This window comes from Mesitornis unicolor, unplaced genomic scaffold (assembly GCF_000695765.1).
Source record: "Mesitornis unicolor isolate BGI_N332 unplaced genomic scaffold, ASM69576v1 scaffold409, whole genome shotgun sequence".
NCBI classification, from domain to species: Eukaryota; Metazoa; Chordata; class Aves; order Mesitornithiformes; family Mesitornithidae; genus Mesitornis; species Mesitornis unicolor.
The window spans coordinates 3695-20112 of NW_010207998.1; the positions used below are offsets into that span (position 1 = coordinate 3695).

The window sequence follows — 16418 nt, forward strand, 5'->3', positions numbered from 1 at the left end:
GGGATTATTTTCTAAACTGTTCTGTTCAAGCACTTCTAAGTTGCTAGCAGCAGTTGTTATCAAGGTTGATACCTTGAAGCTTGATACTGCCAGAGGAGTAGAATGAAGGATGACATTATCAGATGTGCGTAAATCAAGTTCAGTGTTAGCTCATCAGTGTTTCTTTTTAATAAAATTTCTGAGCATCTGCAGTTAATTATGCCCAGTAAAGAAGATGACCAGACTGACAATAATGTAAAAATACGTTTTTTTGTAGCATTGCAAACATACCTGAGTGGGAGATACACAGGCTTGGAACATTCTCCTGAGGACTAAAAGAGCCCTTTCTCATGGTATGGCCATGCAAACTGTGCTAGTGTAACGTAAAATAGGGTAGGAGCTAATGAACTTTTGCAGCTGCTGAGGAATTATTTGTTGATCCTCAGTCCTGAGCAATAACAACATTCCAGCTGAGAGATTTGAAGGGTTTTTCCCCCTTAGCTTTGAGTTCTGTGACTCCAATCTGCAGTAAGAGATTCCCCACCACGTGTACTAGAGCTGTATCATAACATTGCAGGGCTCTGGCAGTTGACCCCAGCATGGCAGGGGTCTGTGGTGAGTGTAGTGTAGGTGAAGCATTGGACTGCTTTGGCATGCTGACCTGGTCTTAGCATTGGATTCACACTCGTGTTTCTATGGTACGCTGGAATCTCCATTTCTGGTGGAAGGTGGGCAACTTGTGCTCGCAGGAGCTTAAGGTATTAGATTTCTATAGTCTGACGTAGGGTTTTGGGGGTTTTTTTGTTTCATTGGTTTTTTTTGAGACAAATTTCACTATTTCATGCGTGTCTTTGCTTTATGATTAATCCTAAATGCTTGGCAGCTTGGAATTAACTTTACCTCTTCCCCCGTGGGGAGATGGGGAAATGCATATATTTACTGTCTGATTCCTTTCAGTTATCTTGACGTTTCGGCATCGGGTATACCTTTGTGCAAAGAAGCTCAAAATCCCTTAAATTTTACATTCTGTCTCCTGTTCTTTCAATGCTGTGGTACAAATAATGCCCATCATTTAAAAAAAAAAAATATTCGAAGTCAAATGATCTCCCTTGGGGGTGAAGGTGGCGTGTTAGCAAAGCTTAGCCTTGCTCACATCGCCCTTGGAACTCCCGTCAGATAGGATTGCAAGTCTGATGGTTTTCTCCTTATAGGACTTTCCTCAAGGAGGGAGGCTTGACTTCCTGTTTGAGATGGGAGAGGAAGAAAGATGGGATATTGGTGTAACAAGAATAGTTGGTAGGACTTGTGGTGGTTGGGTGTTTTGGGAGCGTTACACTAAGTAAGAGCAGTTGCCTGCCTGTATTTCTTCAGTACTCTTGGCCTGTCAGGTGAATTCATGATTGCTGTGTGAAATATAATTAAACCAAGGTGTTTTTTAAAAAAAGACTGATAAATTTTACCCATGTTTTCTGTGTTGGTCTCAGATCTGTCTTTAAATTGGCTAAAAGCGTATCCTTGGGGTCGGATCTGAACACTTAATTTTATACATCCATTGACTTCTGTAGGACTAATTGTGTAATTCCTGTTGTGCTTAGATTTCTTTTTAATTTATTTTTTTTTTGCTTAGAACTCTGCTAAAGCATTTCTAGAAAAACTGACTAGGAAAATCTGTACATGTTACAAGTTGGAAAGTACATCGGGTTTTGTGGGGTGAGGGAGGCAGGTTGTTTTCTTTTTGAATTGTTTCTAAGTAAAGTTTTGGACTATTTTGAGCAGTCCATTCATACCAGTATGATTATAAAAATCACAGAATCACAGAATGGTTGGGGTAGGAAGGGACCTCTGGAGATCATCCAGTCCAACCACCTGCCAGAGCAGGAACACCCAGATGAGGTTACACAGGAAGGCGTCCAGGCGGGTTTTGAATGTCTGCAGAGAAGGAGACTCCACAACCTCTCTGGGCAGCCTGGGCCAGGGCTCTGTCACCCTCACAGTAAAGAAGTTTTCCCTTCTGTTGAGCTTGAACCTCCTGCATTCCAGTTTGTACCCGTTGGCCCTTGTCCTGTTGCAGGGCACCGCTGAGAAGAGTCTGGTCCCATCCTCCTGACCCTGCCCTTTAGATATTGTTAAACATGAATTAGTTCTCCCCTCAGTCTCCTTCTCAGCTCTCTCAGCCTTTCCTCATATGGGAGATGCTCCAGTCCCCTCATCATCTCAGTGGTGCTATCCTGGACCCTCTCCTGTAGTTCTTTGCCCTTCTTGACCCAGGGAGCCCAGAATTGGACACAGTATTCCAGATGTGCCCTCACCAGGGCAGAGCAGAGGGGGAGGAGAACCTACCTCGGCTCGCTGACCACACTCTTCTTCATGCATCCCAGGATGTCATCGGCTTTCTTGGCCACAAGGGTACATTGCTGGCTCATGGTTCACTTGCCCACCAGAACTCCCAGGTCCTCCACAGAGCTGCTTTCCAGCAGGTCACCCCTAGGCTATACTGGTGGTAAGGGTTATTCTTCCTCAGGTGCAGGACCCTACGCTTGCCTTTGTTGAACTTCATTGGGTTCCTCTCTGCTCAAGTCTCCCACCTGTCCGGGTCTCACTGAATGGCAGCACAGCATTTTGGTGTCTCAGCCACTCCTCTGAATCACAGAATCACAGAATCGCTCGGTTGGAAAAGCCCTCTGAGATCATCACGTCCAACCGTTCCTGTCTACCCCCTAAACCATATCCTTAAGTACCTCGTCTACCCGCTCTTTAAACACATCCAGGGATGGTGACTCCACCACCTCCCTGGGCAGCCTGTTCCAGCTTCTGACGACCCTCTCAGTAAAGAACTTCCTCCTTCTCTCTAGCCTGAACCTCCCTTGGCACAGCTTGGTGCCGTTTCCCCTTGTTCTATCCCCCATCACCTGGCAGAAGAGCCCAGCACCCACCTCTCTCCAAGCTCCCTTGAGGCAGTTGGAGGTGGTGATGAGGTCTCCCCTCAGCCTTCTCTTCTCCAGGCTAAACAAGCCCAGTTCCCTCAGCCTCTCCTCATCAGGCTTGTTCTCCAGAGCCCTCCCCATCCTTGTGGCTCTGCTCTGAACACGCTTCAGAATCTCAACATCCTTCTTCTAGTGAGGGGCCCAGAACTGAACACAGCACTCGAGGTGCGGCCTCACCAGTGCTGAGTACAGGGGGAAAGAGACTTGTATCATCAGCAAACTATGATATTTTATAATATATACTAAAATGTAATGATATTTATGAAAATAATTGTTCTGGATCAAATAAAAGGCCGGTGTGTTTTAACAGCGTGCCTCTGATAGAAGGCAGTGATGAATGCTTAGGGAAAAGTGCAGAAACAAGGCAAGCAATGTTAATGCCATTTGACTGCCTTACTGCACACTGCTGTAACATGACAGCTTTTTGTTTTTCCTTTTGATCATAACTTAAGTTTATACAAGATACCTCCTTACTTCTGATAGCTTCCCCTCCAAACTCTGACTTCCTAAATTCCTTTCCTCTTGAACTTTCAGTATATTGTCTTGTCATTGTCTTACAGTCAATGAAGAGTTTGCTCTTTCTGTTAAAAAGAAACTAAGCTGCAACCAACTTCTTCCTATTTTTGTAGTTACCCTTTTAAATTTAACCTTAGTAATGGTGTACTTCTCACTTTTATTGTTTCTGCAGAGAGTGAATAGAAATACCCTGTGATTCATAAGCAGTCATGGATAGTGTCTTATCTGGTCTTCACACAACACCCCCAATTTAGAGTTTTCCAGTCTAAAGCGGTTAAGCAAAAGAATTCCTGTAATCTCCTTTCTGGAGGAGTTGTCACCTTAAATCATCCGTGGTTCTGCATCCAGCAGCTTTCCTTGCTTCTTCAGTCTGTTAACCCTTAAATCCCATTCTCATTTTAAGTGCCACCAACGTGCTTCCATTTTGACTGAGATGAAGTCTGTCTTGTTTGTGGAGGAGCACTCTATTCTGGACTCTTCCTCCTTTTTTTCCTATAACATTTTCTCATGCATGGCTTATTAGTCTTCAAAAGGTGCCTAAATTGTGTAAGCTTCATATCTACATAATAGATGAACTCATACAGTTTTTTTGCTCATTGTGGAAACATTTCTGAAGTAGAACTAATTGTTCAGTTTGGATAAAGAGTAGCATTATTTGTTTTGTAGAAGCTGTAAGTGCATTTGATGTATGAATGTTGTGAAAAACTGCGTGCACTTGAATCTTTCTCTTTAGAAAGATCTGAACCCCTGGGGCTATTCTAACACTCTTTTGCAATGAATAAAAAATTGCTTGGAAGAGAAGTCGTACTATGTTCCAGCACTTTTTTTTACCTTTTAAAATTGTATTATTAACAGATCACGGGGATAAATTAATATTTTAATAGGAGTGCTGGGTTTCATAATGGAAAACTGGAATCCGTGCCCCACGGTGTCTTTGTTTTTCAGTGGAATCCTTGCCCCACGTTGTTTTTAGGGAAGTGTTGTCAACAGTAACATAGCCCAGTTCCACAATATCTGTATGTTTTCTTCTGAAGTGGAATTGTCTGTTTTTCATACGAGAGCACACTAAGGGGCTTCAACCAGACTCGGCTGATGTGATTATTGTCAGGCCAGGCTGAGAGTTGGTGTGCGCTCTCATTGTCTGGCCCACCTCTGGGTGTTATTTCTGCAGAAGAAATGGCACAGCTGTTTTTAACCTTCTTTTTCAGTTCTGGGCCCCTCACTCAGTTCTGGGCCCCTCACTATAAGAAGGATGTTGAGATTCTGGAGCGTGTTCAGAGCAGAGCCACAAGGATGGGGAGGGCTCTGGAGAACAAGCCTGATGAGGAGCGGCTGAGGGAACTGGGCTTGTTTAGCCTGGAGAAGAGAAGGCTGAGGGGAGACCTCATCACCACCTCCAACTGCCTCAAGGGAGGTTGTAGAGAGGTGGGTGCTGGTCTCTTCTCCCAGGTGATGGGGGATAGAACAAGGGGAAACGGCACCAAGCTGTGCCAAGGGAGGTTCAGGTTAGAGAGAAGGAGGAAGTTCTTTACTGAGAGGGTCGTCAGAAGCTGGCACAGGCTGCCCAGGGAGGTGGTGGAGTCACCATCCCTGGATGTGTTTAAAGAGCGGGTAGATGAGGTACTTAAGGATATGGTTTAGTGGGTAGACAGGAACGGTTGGACATGATGATCTCAGAGGGCTTTTCCAACTGAGCGATTCTGTGATTCTGTGTAACCTGTCTTTCCAAGCCGTGTGGTTGGAGGTATGGCTGGATGCACATACAGTGGCAGAATTTTCATGGATGCTCCCGAATCTCCCAGTTCGGATGTAACCTCCAGTCTGCTCTTTGAACCAGGGGCAGTAGGGTGAGAGTCTCGTTGGTGTTATTTTTGTGGGCTAGATCTTTCTACTAGGCTTCAGTCATCTTTCCAGCTGTTGATAAAATCAGGAGGAGCCTTAAAGCTGATTTCTTCAGAATGGGATCGTACCAAAGACTGTCTGTTCGTCGTGTGGTGGAGGTTGTAGAAATGTGCTGGGAATTAAACTCTGCATCTTCTGTACACGGTTATCCCACTCTGCTGAATATTAGAATGAGAGAATCTTTGTTTAATCTAAAAAGGGTTTTGCAGAAAACACTTTCATGTGAAAGCTGCCATTTTTCTGTAATGTTTTGAAAATTGACGTGGTGAAAAACAGGAAAAAAGCCTCATTATTGTGAAAACTTTCTCATGCTATGGTACATTTTTTTAATAAGCTATTTAATTGTACTTGGGATGCTTAGTTTTATTAAACATTATTCCATTTTTCATTCAGTTCATTAAGAGTGCCAGTCCTGCAACCTGGATATTTCTCTTTCTGCCTCTTGCAGCTGCAGTTTGCAGAGTTCAGCATCAGCAGCGGATGCCCTGATCTAAGAGAGGGCTTTCAGACACTTAAGCTTGAGAATATTTCTTAGAAATGATGGAATGATGAGTGCCAGCCTGTTAGCTCAAAAATTTCACGTATTCTAGACTTCAGCAAGCAAAGCTGAGGCTACTTCCAAAAATAATGCCACTGGAAGGTCATGTTTCCTTGTACCAGTCCATTTTATTTGATGGGCTCCTGCAGCAAACTGGAAGGCTTTCCCCACTGCTAGGCAAACCAATGACTTGCATTCAGCCTGTTGTGCACCAGCATCATGTGGTGTTCTCTGCAAAGCTATCTCCTCCCTAGGTGTCCTTCAGCCCACACTGCTGTGAGGAGTTATTCTGTCTCAGGTGCAAGTATTTGCACTTGCCTTTACTAAATGGAATGGGGCATCTGCCAGTTGAAGTCACTCTGGCTGCCATCCCATCCCATCCCATCCCTCCTGCATGTGGTTGCCTCTTCACTCTCTCCAACTTGGTGTTGTCCACGTAGTTCCTGAGGGCACAGTTTATCCTGTTTTTTCACGTTGTTGATGAGGATACGGAACTGTGTGGACTGCAGTGTTGGCCTTGAGAAACTGCTTGTAGCTGGCTGACCAGTTGTACTTCAGGCTGCTCAGCTTTCTTCTTTGAGCCACTTTTTCAGCCACATTCTAGTCTCTTTTTTCAGTCAAGTGTAGAACAAACTCCAATGATAATGCCCTGGTGAGACCGCATCTGGAATATTGTGTCTAGTTCTGGGCCCCTCAGTTCAAGAAGGACAGGAACTGCTGGAGAGAGTCCAGCGTAGGGCTACAAAGATGATCAAGGGAGTGGAGCATCTCCCTGATGAGGAGCAGCTGAGGGAGCTGGGACTCTTTAGTTTGCAGAAGAGGAGACTGAGGGGAGACCTCATTCATGTTTATAAATATTTAAAGGGTGAGTGTCACGAGGATGGAGCCAGGCTCTTCTCGGTGACAAACAATGATAGGACAAGGGGTAACGGACACAAACTGGAACACAGGAGGTTCCACTGAAATTGGAGAAGAAACTTCTTCTCAGTGAGGGTGCCAGAGCCCTGGCCCAGGCTGCCCAGAGAGGTTGTGGAGTCTCCTTCTCTGCAGACATTCAAAACCCGCCTGGACGCCTTCCTGTGTAACCTCATCTGGGTGTTCCTGCTCCGGCAGGGGGATTGGACTGGATGAGCTTTGGAGGTCCCTTCCAATCCCTAACGGTCTGGGATTCTGTGTTAATGTGATAAGAGGTAAACAGAAACAGTTACTTCATGAAAGTGTTAAAAACTGAGAACTAAAGCCTGAAATAGCAAGGGATCTCTATTGCTGCTTTGTTTGTTCAGCGTTTCTGAGAAACCACATCCTTCTGAAATATCTTGGGTTGGGAACCAGAGTTAATTTAAAAAAAAGTAGGTGGTCATTCTCAAGTAATTATCTCTCTCTTTCCTTTGAGATAGTTTCATGGACTTTTTATGACTCAGGTTTTGGTAGTTTAACTGATAATTTTCAGGATTCTTGGCTCACAATTCCACTTGGATTTTCTGGTCTCACTGAAGATGTCATGTAGTCAGGAGATGGTGTGCGTTTGTGTAGTGGGCTGGTGTCTCATCTCTTCTGCATGCAGATTTACATAATGCAGTCATGCATTGTCAAAACAACTCTAGTTCAAGCGTTACGTCTCCATTGTCAGAGATACATCTTTCTGCTCTCAGGCTAGGCTAAATTGCATTCGTATTTTTATAGCTAAATGCATTTGGCATTTGTTCTCTTTTTAGCTAAGGTATGAATGTGTAACTGGAGAATGTCTTAGCTACTGTGCTTGCAACAAAGAATATTTTTAGATGACAATTGTAGTTCTTTAACAAAATAACTCTGTAAGGTTTTTTTGCCAACTTGGCTTTAGTTTTGCAGTTATTTTGTACAGTGAGGTTAGATTCTAATGTAGCTGTCAAACAGGAGGAGTGGTGGTCACTGCATTTGTTCCTGGACCTGCTGTTCTGCCTAGAACTGGGGGGAAAAACCCCCAAGCTTTGCACAGAACAAAGACTGATAGAGGAGGGCCAATCATAATTGATATTCAGTAGCATTTTAAATCTTTTTAATTATGTAGCAGTTAATACATTTTTAAATTCCTGTCATTTTTTCTATCATAAATGCGTATCAAACAATAATCTTTCAGTATTTAAAGTGGTTTTAGTGTATTAATTATATGCAGTAGCAGCTGGTAAAACGGAATTATTTTACACTTCTTGCAACACCTTAATTTTTAGGAGCGTGACAGGAATAACATTGGGTGCTTTTATCTCCTCTTACTGCAGAGAAATTTTTGACTAAAAAGGTTGTGTTTTTTTTTTCTTCTTTCTAGATCTTTCAAAGAACAGATTTACTGAAATTCCTCCCGATGTCTGGCTGTTTGCACCGCTGGAAACTTTAAATTTGTATCACAACTGCATCAAATCCATTCCAGAATCTATTAAAAACCTGCAAATGCTCACCTACCTTAACATTAGGTGAGTAACGCCTGTTATTTTTGGTCTTTGTATAACTTATCTCCTTGGGGAGGTGGCATTCTGCTTCATCAGGTCATTGAGTGCCTTTGTGCCCTTATTTTTGCCCAGGTAGGTGAAATTCTGTTTGTTTGCCTTATCTGTGATGTGTTAAGGCCAGCAGTTGGTACTTCCTTTGTGGGAAGGAATTGCCTGAATTACAGCATTTCGGTCAGTGAGCTGTGGTAGCTGAGGATCCGGAGAGTTTACAAGGTTTTCTTTGGTTTTTAGTGTCACGCAGACAGACAATGTTTAGAAACTGGATGTGCGAAAATTTGCTGCGCTCAAGAGAGCAGGTTACTCTGGGCAGAAGGCTCTGCTCATTTTGCATGTTATTTACATCCATTGCTGTATTGCTCTTCCTCAACTTGGAAATGATGTGGTTGGATCTGCTCAGAAGAGCAGAAGGTGAACACCAAAAGAGCTCTGGAAAGAGGGAATCTGGAACCCTCCCAGAGAGCAGAGTTTTCCACAATAATCCTTGTTTCTTTTGTTGACTACATCAAGTCCAATCCACTTCTCTGCTAAGGGCTGTTTAGTGGGTGAGATTTGATTCCAGAATTTATTTTGAAGGAAAACTTCACGAATTGATCCTCGGTAAAGCAAAAAGTAAAACTCTCAACTAAACAAAACCAACCCCAAAACTGTGTCAAAATCTGCAAATATCAGTACTTACAGTGATTATTTAAAAGTAGTCTGTTCTGTGGCAGTTCTGAAGAGGATTAATGATGTGATAAAACTGCAGCGGTTTCTGAAAGAAAAGAAGAAAGACCTAACTTTCTTCAGATAGCAGCAGCAGCCCATTTGTCTTTCGATAGCAAGTGTGGTGCTGAATACATTCTTCACACAGAAATAAAGCAGCCTGTAGTTGTAACTGGGCACTGCGTGCCTTGCCGTGCTTTGTCTTCATTTTTGTGCTGATGTCTGAGACCCGTTTCCGAAATGCATGAGCACGTGGGCTGGAGCAGCTGAAGAACAGGCTGAAGTCCTGGGTTACTGGTTTCAGTGTTTTGTTACAGAAGAAAACCATGTGAGCTCAACTTCTAATTTTGGATTCAGATGACTGAAGAAATAAACGCGTTGTGCAATTCATAGTAAAGTAGGCAGCTCTTTGAGGGGGGAGAAAAGAAACCCAGAGGGAATTTCCTTAAATGATGCAGAGAATGACCGTTTCCTTGCCACATTTGTATAAAAGATTTTAAAAAGTTTACTGCACACTATGCTTTTGATTCTCATGTTCTCCAACAAAAGTCTGTCATATCTGCCTGAAATAAAACAAGAAAGATACTGCATGCTTCTATCCAAAACTTATTTGTATTGTTCATTTAGAATTAGCAGAACCAATACGTTACATTTGTAAAGATACTGATGGAAATTTACTTTCGTTTTATGGTGTCCAAGTTGCAGTACTTCTTTGAAGCTGAAATGTTGCCAGGATATACATTTATTTTTGTCTTTGCAGCCCTATAGACTGTATCATGAAGAGAAATAATGTAAAAAAAGCTTTTTTTTAAATCTCTGATACATCCCAATTGACTAGCAGGACTTTTTCTCAATATAGTGTGAACACAAATGTCAATACTTACAAGTTTTTTGGCTTTTTTTTTGGTATTTTTGTCAAAATAGAAGTAACCTCTACATAGTTCTACTTTAAAGCAACAACATTTTTGTTTGGAAGGAATTGCTTTCATACCACATCTGAACAAGCAGGTTTTCCAATGGCTTCTTGAAATGTGCAAGTACCTTATTAAAAAATTCTGTTTATTTCTGGCAGTGGCAGTCTGCTGTTGGTAGTTTTTCCAGTATGGATTTAAATCAGATTGTCAGTAGCAGTGTATTTCTTGTGTCCGAAGCAGAAATGCACGCGTGCAGTTGGAAAATAACATACACAAAAGAAAGAAATTTAAGTTTCAGCTTACCTTCCAGACTATTGCTCAGCAAAGTAATAAATGGATGTTAAAGGCTTTTTGGTGGTCACTCAGGAGCGACAGGACTGCATGACATGAGAAGCAATGGCTTTGAATACAGGTCTGGTTTGCTGAGAACATGGACTTTATATTGGTAGAGCATCAGATCAGGCAGTGCTTCTGAAGATAGCAGAAAGCAGGATAAAAGCAAACATCACACGTGTCTTTTAACAGGTTTCTCTGTACATTTTAGTGTTAGATACTCATCTCATCAAGTGAGATCGAGACCTAAAATTCATGTATCTGAGAGAAGTTTTATCTGGTAAGGAATTAATGATGGAGACTGTAGCTTAAATTGTAATAGGTGGAGAATATCTTATAGAATAGGAGAAAAGTTGTACGATGTGCATCTCTGACTCCTTGTCAGGCTTAAAAAGAAGATTATAATGTAGCCTTGCTTGTTCATTTCTCTTTATTTCAAGTCGAAATCTTTTGTCAACGTTGCCAAAATACCTGTTTGATCTTCCACTTAAAGTGCTGGTTGTCAGTAATAATAAGCTGGTCTCCATTCCAGAAGAAATTGGAAAGCTGAGAGATCTAATGGAGTTGGTAAGTACAATTGTGAACCATTGTACTAAGTAAACCTAAATGATAAGCAATTTATTTACAGTATAATGACAATATAAATTAATAACTTCAAAAATGCAGAACTACAAAATGTGAACTCAGTTACTGCTTTTTCTTCGTGTTTCAGCTCAAATTACAGGTGTAATATATTGTAGAGTTTCTAAAACAGGATTAAATACTAATCAGTGTGTCGGGTTAACTAAAGCTTAAGGGTTTCATAAATAAAATTGCTTTTCAGATTATTTAATTTGAGTTCCTCACTTACGTTGTTAAAAATGGTGGATTTTTCTGTTTACCATCTTTATAGTACTCATAATTCCATTCAATTATTTTTCTTATGTTGTCAGGAGTCTTCTTCCCAGCTGAAGAGTTCATGTCTCTCTGTTCTTACACAAGTTATGCCATTCAGTCATTGCTGTCTTGTTCTTTGGTTTTTGTTTTGGTTTGGTCTGGATTTTGTGTCTCAGGTTTCTGCGACACACACTGTTCAGGTGTATGTACAGCATTTTATCCTGTGGCACAGTAAAGCTTGATGCTTTGTCGTTGTCATGATTTATAGTTGCTCTGTCACCCAGTGACCCCTCCCCACCTGGGGAAGGGAATCGGGAAAAGGAAAGGAGTGCTGTGGGTTGAAATAGATTTAATAAAATTTTACTGAATCAGAAATAAAAAAGATTAGAAACAGTCTGATGTCGGTGTGATTGTTGACTCTGGAATACTTGCACGTGAATGTTAAACAGTGCTAGAAGTGGCTGTAGTCTGTGCTCACTTGGTGCAGCTTTGTCACCCTCTAGTGCTTGTATCCAAAAAGTCGGTGAGCCTGCTATTGCTGTTTGCAAGTTTTACTTGCATGGATTAGTTCAAAGTTTTTTAAGGAAGAAGAATGTTTCTAGAAGGAGCAGAATGCAAAACATGTGCCAGCAGTAGCACAAGAAGTCTGTAACTGGAGCTACCCCAGGAACTCCTGTTCCCTAGATTTAATCTCAAAACCAGTCGTTCATCATTCAATGATTTAACTTTTTGAATTGAGTTTCTGAAACATGAATCACTAAATACTGAGGAAACAGTGAGATGTGTTATGTTACTACTTCCCTTTGTGGAAAAAAAAGCCCAAGAGAAATAGGATATTTTTAATAGTACACTTTAGAGGAGTTTTGGTAGCAGTTTTCCTTTGTTTAATTTCATTTAAGATGTTCAGGTGACTTATTATTTATATCTTTCTTAGGATATTAGCTGCAATGAGCTTCAGGTTCTTCCCCAGCAGATAGGAAAATTGCAGTCACTTAGAGAATTAAACATAAGAAGAAATAATCTCCATATGTTGCCAGATGGTAAGCTACTGGTCTTAATTTCTTTGATGCAGGTAAATGAGGTAAAGTGTTAAGAAGATATCTGATTCTTTTTTGTTGTTGTTTCCCCCAATGCAGAATTAGGAGACCTTCCCTTGGTGAAGCTGGATTTTTCCTGTAATAAAATTACAGAAATTCCAATTTGTTACAGAAAGTTACGTCACTTACAAGTTATACTTCTGGATAACAATCCAATGCAGATACCACCAGCACAGGTTAGTATTAAAACATTCTAGTTCAGGAGTTTGCATTGGGATCTTAAAAAAGAGGAGGCTGTTCTAGGTTACATACCAATCAGGTTTTCATTTTTTCAACTGTTTCTCCTCGTGGGAAGTTGTGGGTACAAACTCGGTGTAGAAAGCATTTGTTGGGCTGCGTTTTCAAAAGATACGCTGTTAACTAAGACATTTTGTTTGTTTGTTTCCCAACAGATATGTTTAAAGGGTAAAGTACATATATTTAAATTCCTCAGCATTCAGGCGTGCCTCAGAATAGATAAAAAACCAGATTCTTTGGATCTTCCATCACTAGGTAAACGAATTCCCTCCCAGCCACTCACAGACAGGTGAGTAGCAGGCTTTTTGTTTCATTTCACTTCAGCATTTGCTATGTAGTGATCTGTTTGTCACAGATAATAGCTGTAATTTCAATACTTTAGTTTTTCTGTTGTTTAGGAGGCATAGTATTTATTTTTTAAGGTCATATTACTGGAAGCTTAATTGGCTTGTAGGAGTTGCTATGAAAAACTTTCATTCTATTCACTAAAGATTTGGAAATCAGAACAAAGATATTTATTAAATTTATTCATTGGAAAACTCAGCTATTTATTTCCCAAACAGATATGTCAAACAATAGATGAGAAATTCCTATAAATGTCCTGAATATGGAGTTAGTCTTTTAGATGGAAAGTCTGCCTTCCACATATATTTTAAGGGAAACTAACTTAAACATCAGTGAAATACTATGGATTTTTTTTTTATTAGATTAGTTGAGGTCGAAAGTGCAGAGTATTTTGTTGGACTTCTGTGTACCTCTTGAATAATTAAATGGGAGTGCTTTTGCGTTTTCTGTTGTCAGTTGACTTGCCATTGGAAACCACATGGAGCAGTACTCTCTTTGCCTATTTTCTTAATACATTGCACGTAGCTTGTGCATCTCTTATGTTCAAGGCTGAAGGAAAGCTGAAAGTTATAAGTGAGGCTTACACAGAACCATCTGAACCATCAGATTCAGTCCATGGTCTTGGTCTCGGGCAACGGTGCCGTAGAGGATTAGTCCACAGTGTCTGCGGATAGCTTCTAAATGCTTCTAAAATCTGCAGTGCACAACTGCTCCCCAAAAGCCTCCACTGAAATTAAGGCCTACAATTAAAATGTATTGCAAAGGAACAAGGTCACGAGACCTTATAGCAGCCTTCCAGTACCTGAAGGGGCTACAGGAACGCTGGAGAAGGACTTTTTACAAGGGCAGATAGGGATAAGACAAGTGGTAATGTCTTTAAACTGAAAGAGGGTAGATTTAGACTAGATATTAGGAAGAAATTCTTTACTGTGAGGGTGGTGAGGCACTGGCACAGGTTGCCCAGGGAAGCTGTGGATGCCTCCTCCCTGGAAGTGTTCAAGGCCAGGTTGGATGGGGCTTTGGGCAACCTGGGCTGGTGGGAGGTGTCCCTGCCCATGGCAGGGGTTTGGACTGGATGAGCTTTAAGGTCCCTTCCAACCCAAACCAGTAGTGAGAACTTGTTTAAACTTTGCAGATAATCTTATAACACCAAGTTCCAGTGCACAGCTGGAAAACACATTCTACTAATGCTGCCATTTTTTTGTCGTTGAAAGGCATAAATTTGGAGAAAATATTTCATTGATATTCAGGCAGAGTTAAACCATTATAATCTGTCTATTGGGAAATGTGTATTAGATACTAGTAGAAAACCATGTCTGTCAATCAGATTTGAGAAACTGAGGTTTTTCAGAGGAAGCCTTCTTTTCTGAAGATGGTATTTTTAAATAAAATAAAACTGTTCACAGAGAGAGTACCATAATTTATAATTTCCAACTTAAGTTTGCTTTGATACTTTTTTCTTGAACAACTCTTGCAGGAGATTAAGAATTTATGGAAGTAGAATGGTTTTAGTTGGAAAAGACCTTTAAGATCGAGTCCAACCAGCCCTAAGTCCACCACTAGACCATGTCCCTAAGCACCACATCTACTTGTCTTTTAAACACCTCCAGGGATGGTGACTCGGCCACCTTCCTGGGCAGCCCCTACCAATGCTTGACAACCCTTTCAGTAAAGAAATTCCTCCTAATATCCAACCTAAGCCTCCCCTGGTGCAACTTGAGGCCATTACCCCTTGTCCTATCACTAACTATGAGGGAGGAGAGACTGACCCCCACCTCACAACAACCTCCTTCCAGGCAGTTGTAGAGGGTGATAAGGTCTCCTCTCAGCCTCCTTTTCTCCAGACTAAATTTGTTCTCTGCACGTGGGGCATTGTGAAAAAATTCTGTATCAGCAACTGTAGATGAGTACAGAGAACATATTTTTTAAAAGCTGTTTGTTTTCTTTTAGAAAAGGGCATTATATTAAAGTGAACTTTTTCTTTCATTCCTGTGTGGTTTTTTTGTGTGTCATTTTTCTTGGTGTAGCATGGAGGACTTTTATCCCAATAAAAATCATGGACCAGACTCTGGTATTGGAAGTGATAATGGAGATAAAAGGTTGTCCACAACAGAAGTGAGTATTTTTCACTGTTGAATTTGTGTTATTTCTGGAGTTTTTAATTTTTCCCTTGTATCTTGTATTATTTGATAAGTACTTAAGTTGCATTTAACGTTGTTTGACTATCTGTACAGTTAGTTTAAACCGTTAGACTGCCAGTGTCAGACACAAATTATTTACATGTTGCTTTGAGTTTTCTGGTTAAGGTCCAAACAAAATAAGGTTCAAATTCGGGTTCAAATTTGCATACATTTTAAAACCTAGAATTCTGACATAAGGAATTGTTTTCATTTTTTAATGTGTGAGATGCATCATTGATTTCTACACAAATGATGAAATTTATTTGAAACTTTATTATTAATGAAATGAATGTACTTTAAAAAAAATGAAAGTTTATTTGGACTCACCTGGAGTGTTGTGTATGTTAATAATTCTTGTTTAAACAAGTTCTGCATGATCTGCTCGGTTTAAAGCGATGAAGAAAAATCCCAACAAGTTCTCTGTGGATCTGCAGAAATCGAGATTAAGGAGCTGTAATTAACAGCAGTGCTGTCAAAGCTGAATAGTGTAGAACAGAAGATTTTTGAGACTTGGCGAATTATTACAAATGCAGAGTGGTTGTTAGTGGGAAAACTGTACAAGGAGCATTACAAGTGGGGAGTTTTTAAAGAAAATACCAACTGATTAGAAGTAAAGCTGTGATTTTTTTTAAATTTTCTCTTTTTCCTGTGGCCTAACAAGGGTCAAAGTAGCTGGAGGCATTAGATAAGAAAGTACCTAAGTACAGTTTTCTTAGTCCACTGTCCAGGGCTGGTCTGGGTCTCTGAACAAAATGCTGTGTTTCAGTATTAAATACTGAACAGTTTTCTCTCATTCCCTAAACTTATGATTCTCATAAACCTCCTTCCCACCACCCCCAAAAAAAAACCCCACCCACAGTAAAGCCCCACCTGACTTGATGTTATTTTCTCTGTCCTGGGAGTCATCCCTCATGATAAGGTCAGTTGCACTATAATTTGTGACTTCTTACCAAGAATAATGTGATTTATACTTAAGTTCTGTCTTAAATGTGACTGTCTCTGCAGCCATCTGATGATGATACAATCAGCCTCCACTCCCAAGTATCAGAATCAACCAGAGAACAGACATTAAGGAACGACAATCATATAATGGGAAGTAAACTCGATCCACAGAAAGGTAATATCTGTTGTGTGTCTGTCATTTTAGGTAACAGAAATGCTTCTGCTTAGGTAATCTAATAGAAGGAAATTGCACAAAATGATGTGATCCCATGTTGGCATTGTATTTCCATCATTTCGGAAAACAATGTAATAATCACAAATAGACCAGGCCAGAAATAAAGAAAAAAGATGATTTCTAGCTCTAGGTGTATTGGGGGGGGGGGGGGT

General features: G+C 40.8%; 1 protein-coding gene across 1 annotated transcript in view; it reads left to right on the forward strand.

Annotated features, from left to right (window-relative positions):
* Nucleotides 1-8224: 8224 nt before the first annotated feature.
* LRCH2 (leucine-rich repeats and calponin homology (CH) domain containing 2) overlaps nucleotides 8225-16418 on the forward strand; it is a gene marked incomplete at its 5' end in the record, with an annotated part of 27451 nt that continues 19257 nt past the window's right edge. Inside the window, 7 exons of the mRNA XM_010192335.1 lie at nucleotides 8225-8369; nucleotides 10795-10921; nucleotides 12165-12270; nucleotides 12367-12503; nucleotides 12720-12853; nucleotides 14937-15024; nucleotides 16095-16206. Of these exons, the coding sequence (XP_010190637.1) occupies nucleotides 8225-8369; nucleotides 10795-10921; nucleotides 12165-12270; nucleotides 12367-12503; nucleotides 12720-12853; nucleotides 14937-15024; nucleotides 16095-16206 (849 nt within the window). The remainder of the gene's footprint in view (nucleotides 8370-10794; nucleotides 10922-12164; nucleotides 12271-12366; nucleotides 12504-12719; nucleotides 12854-14936; nucleotides 15025-16094; nucleotides 16207-16418) is intronic.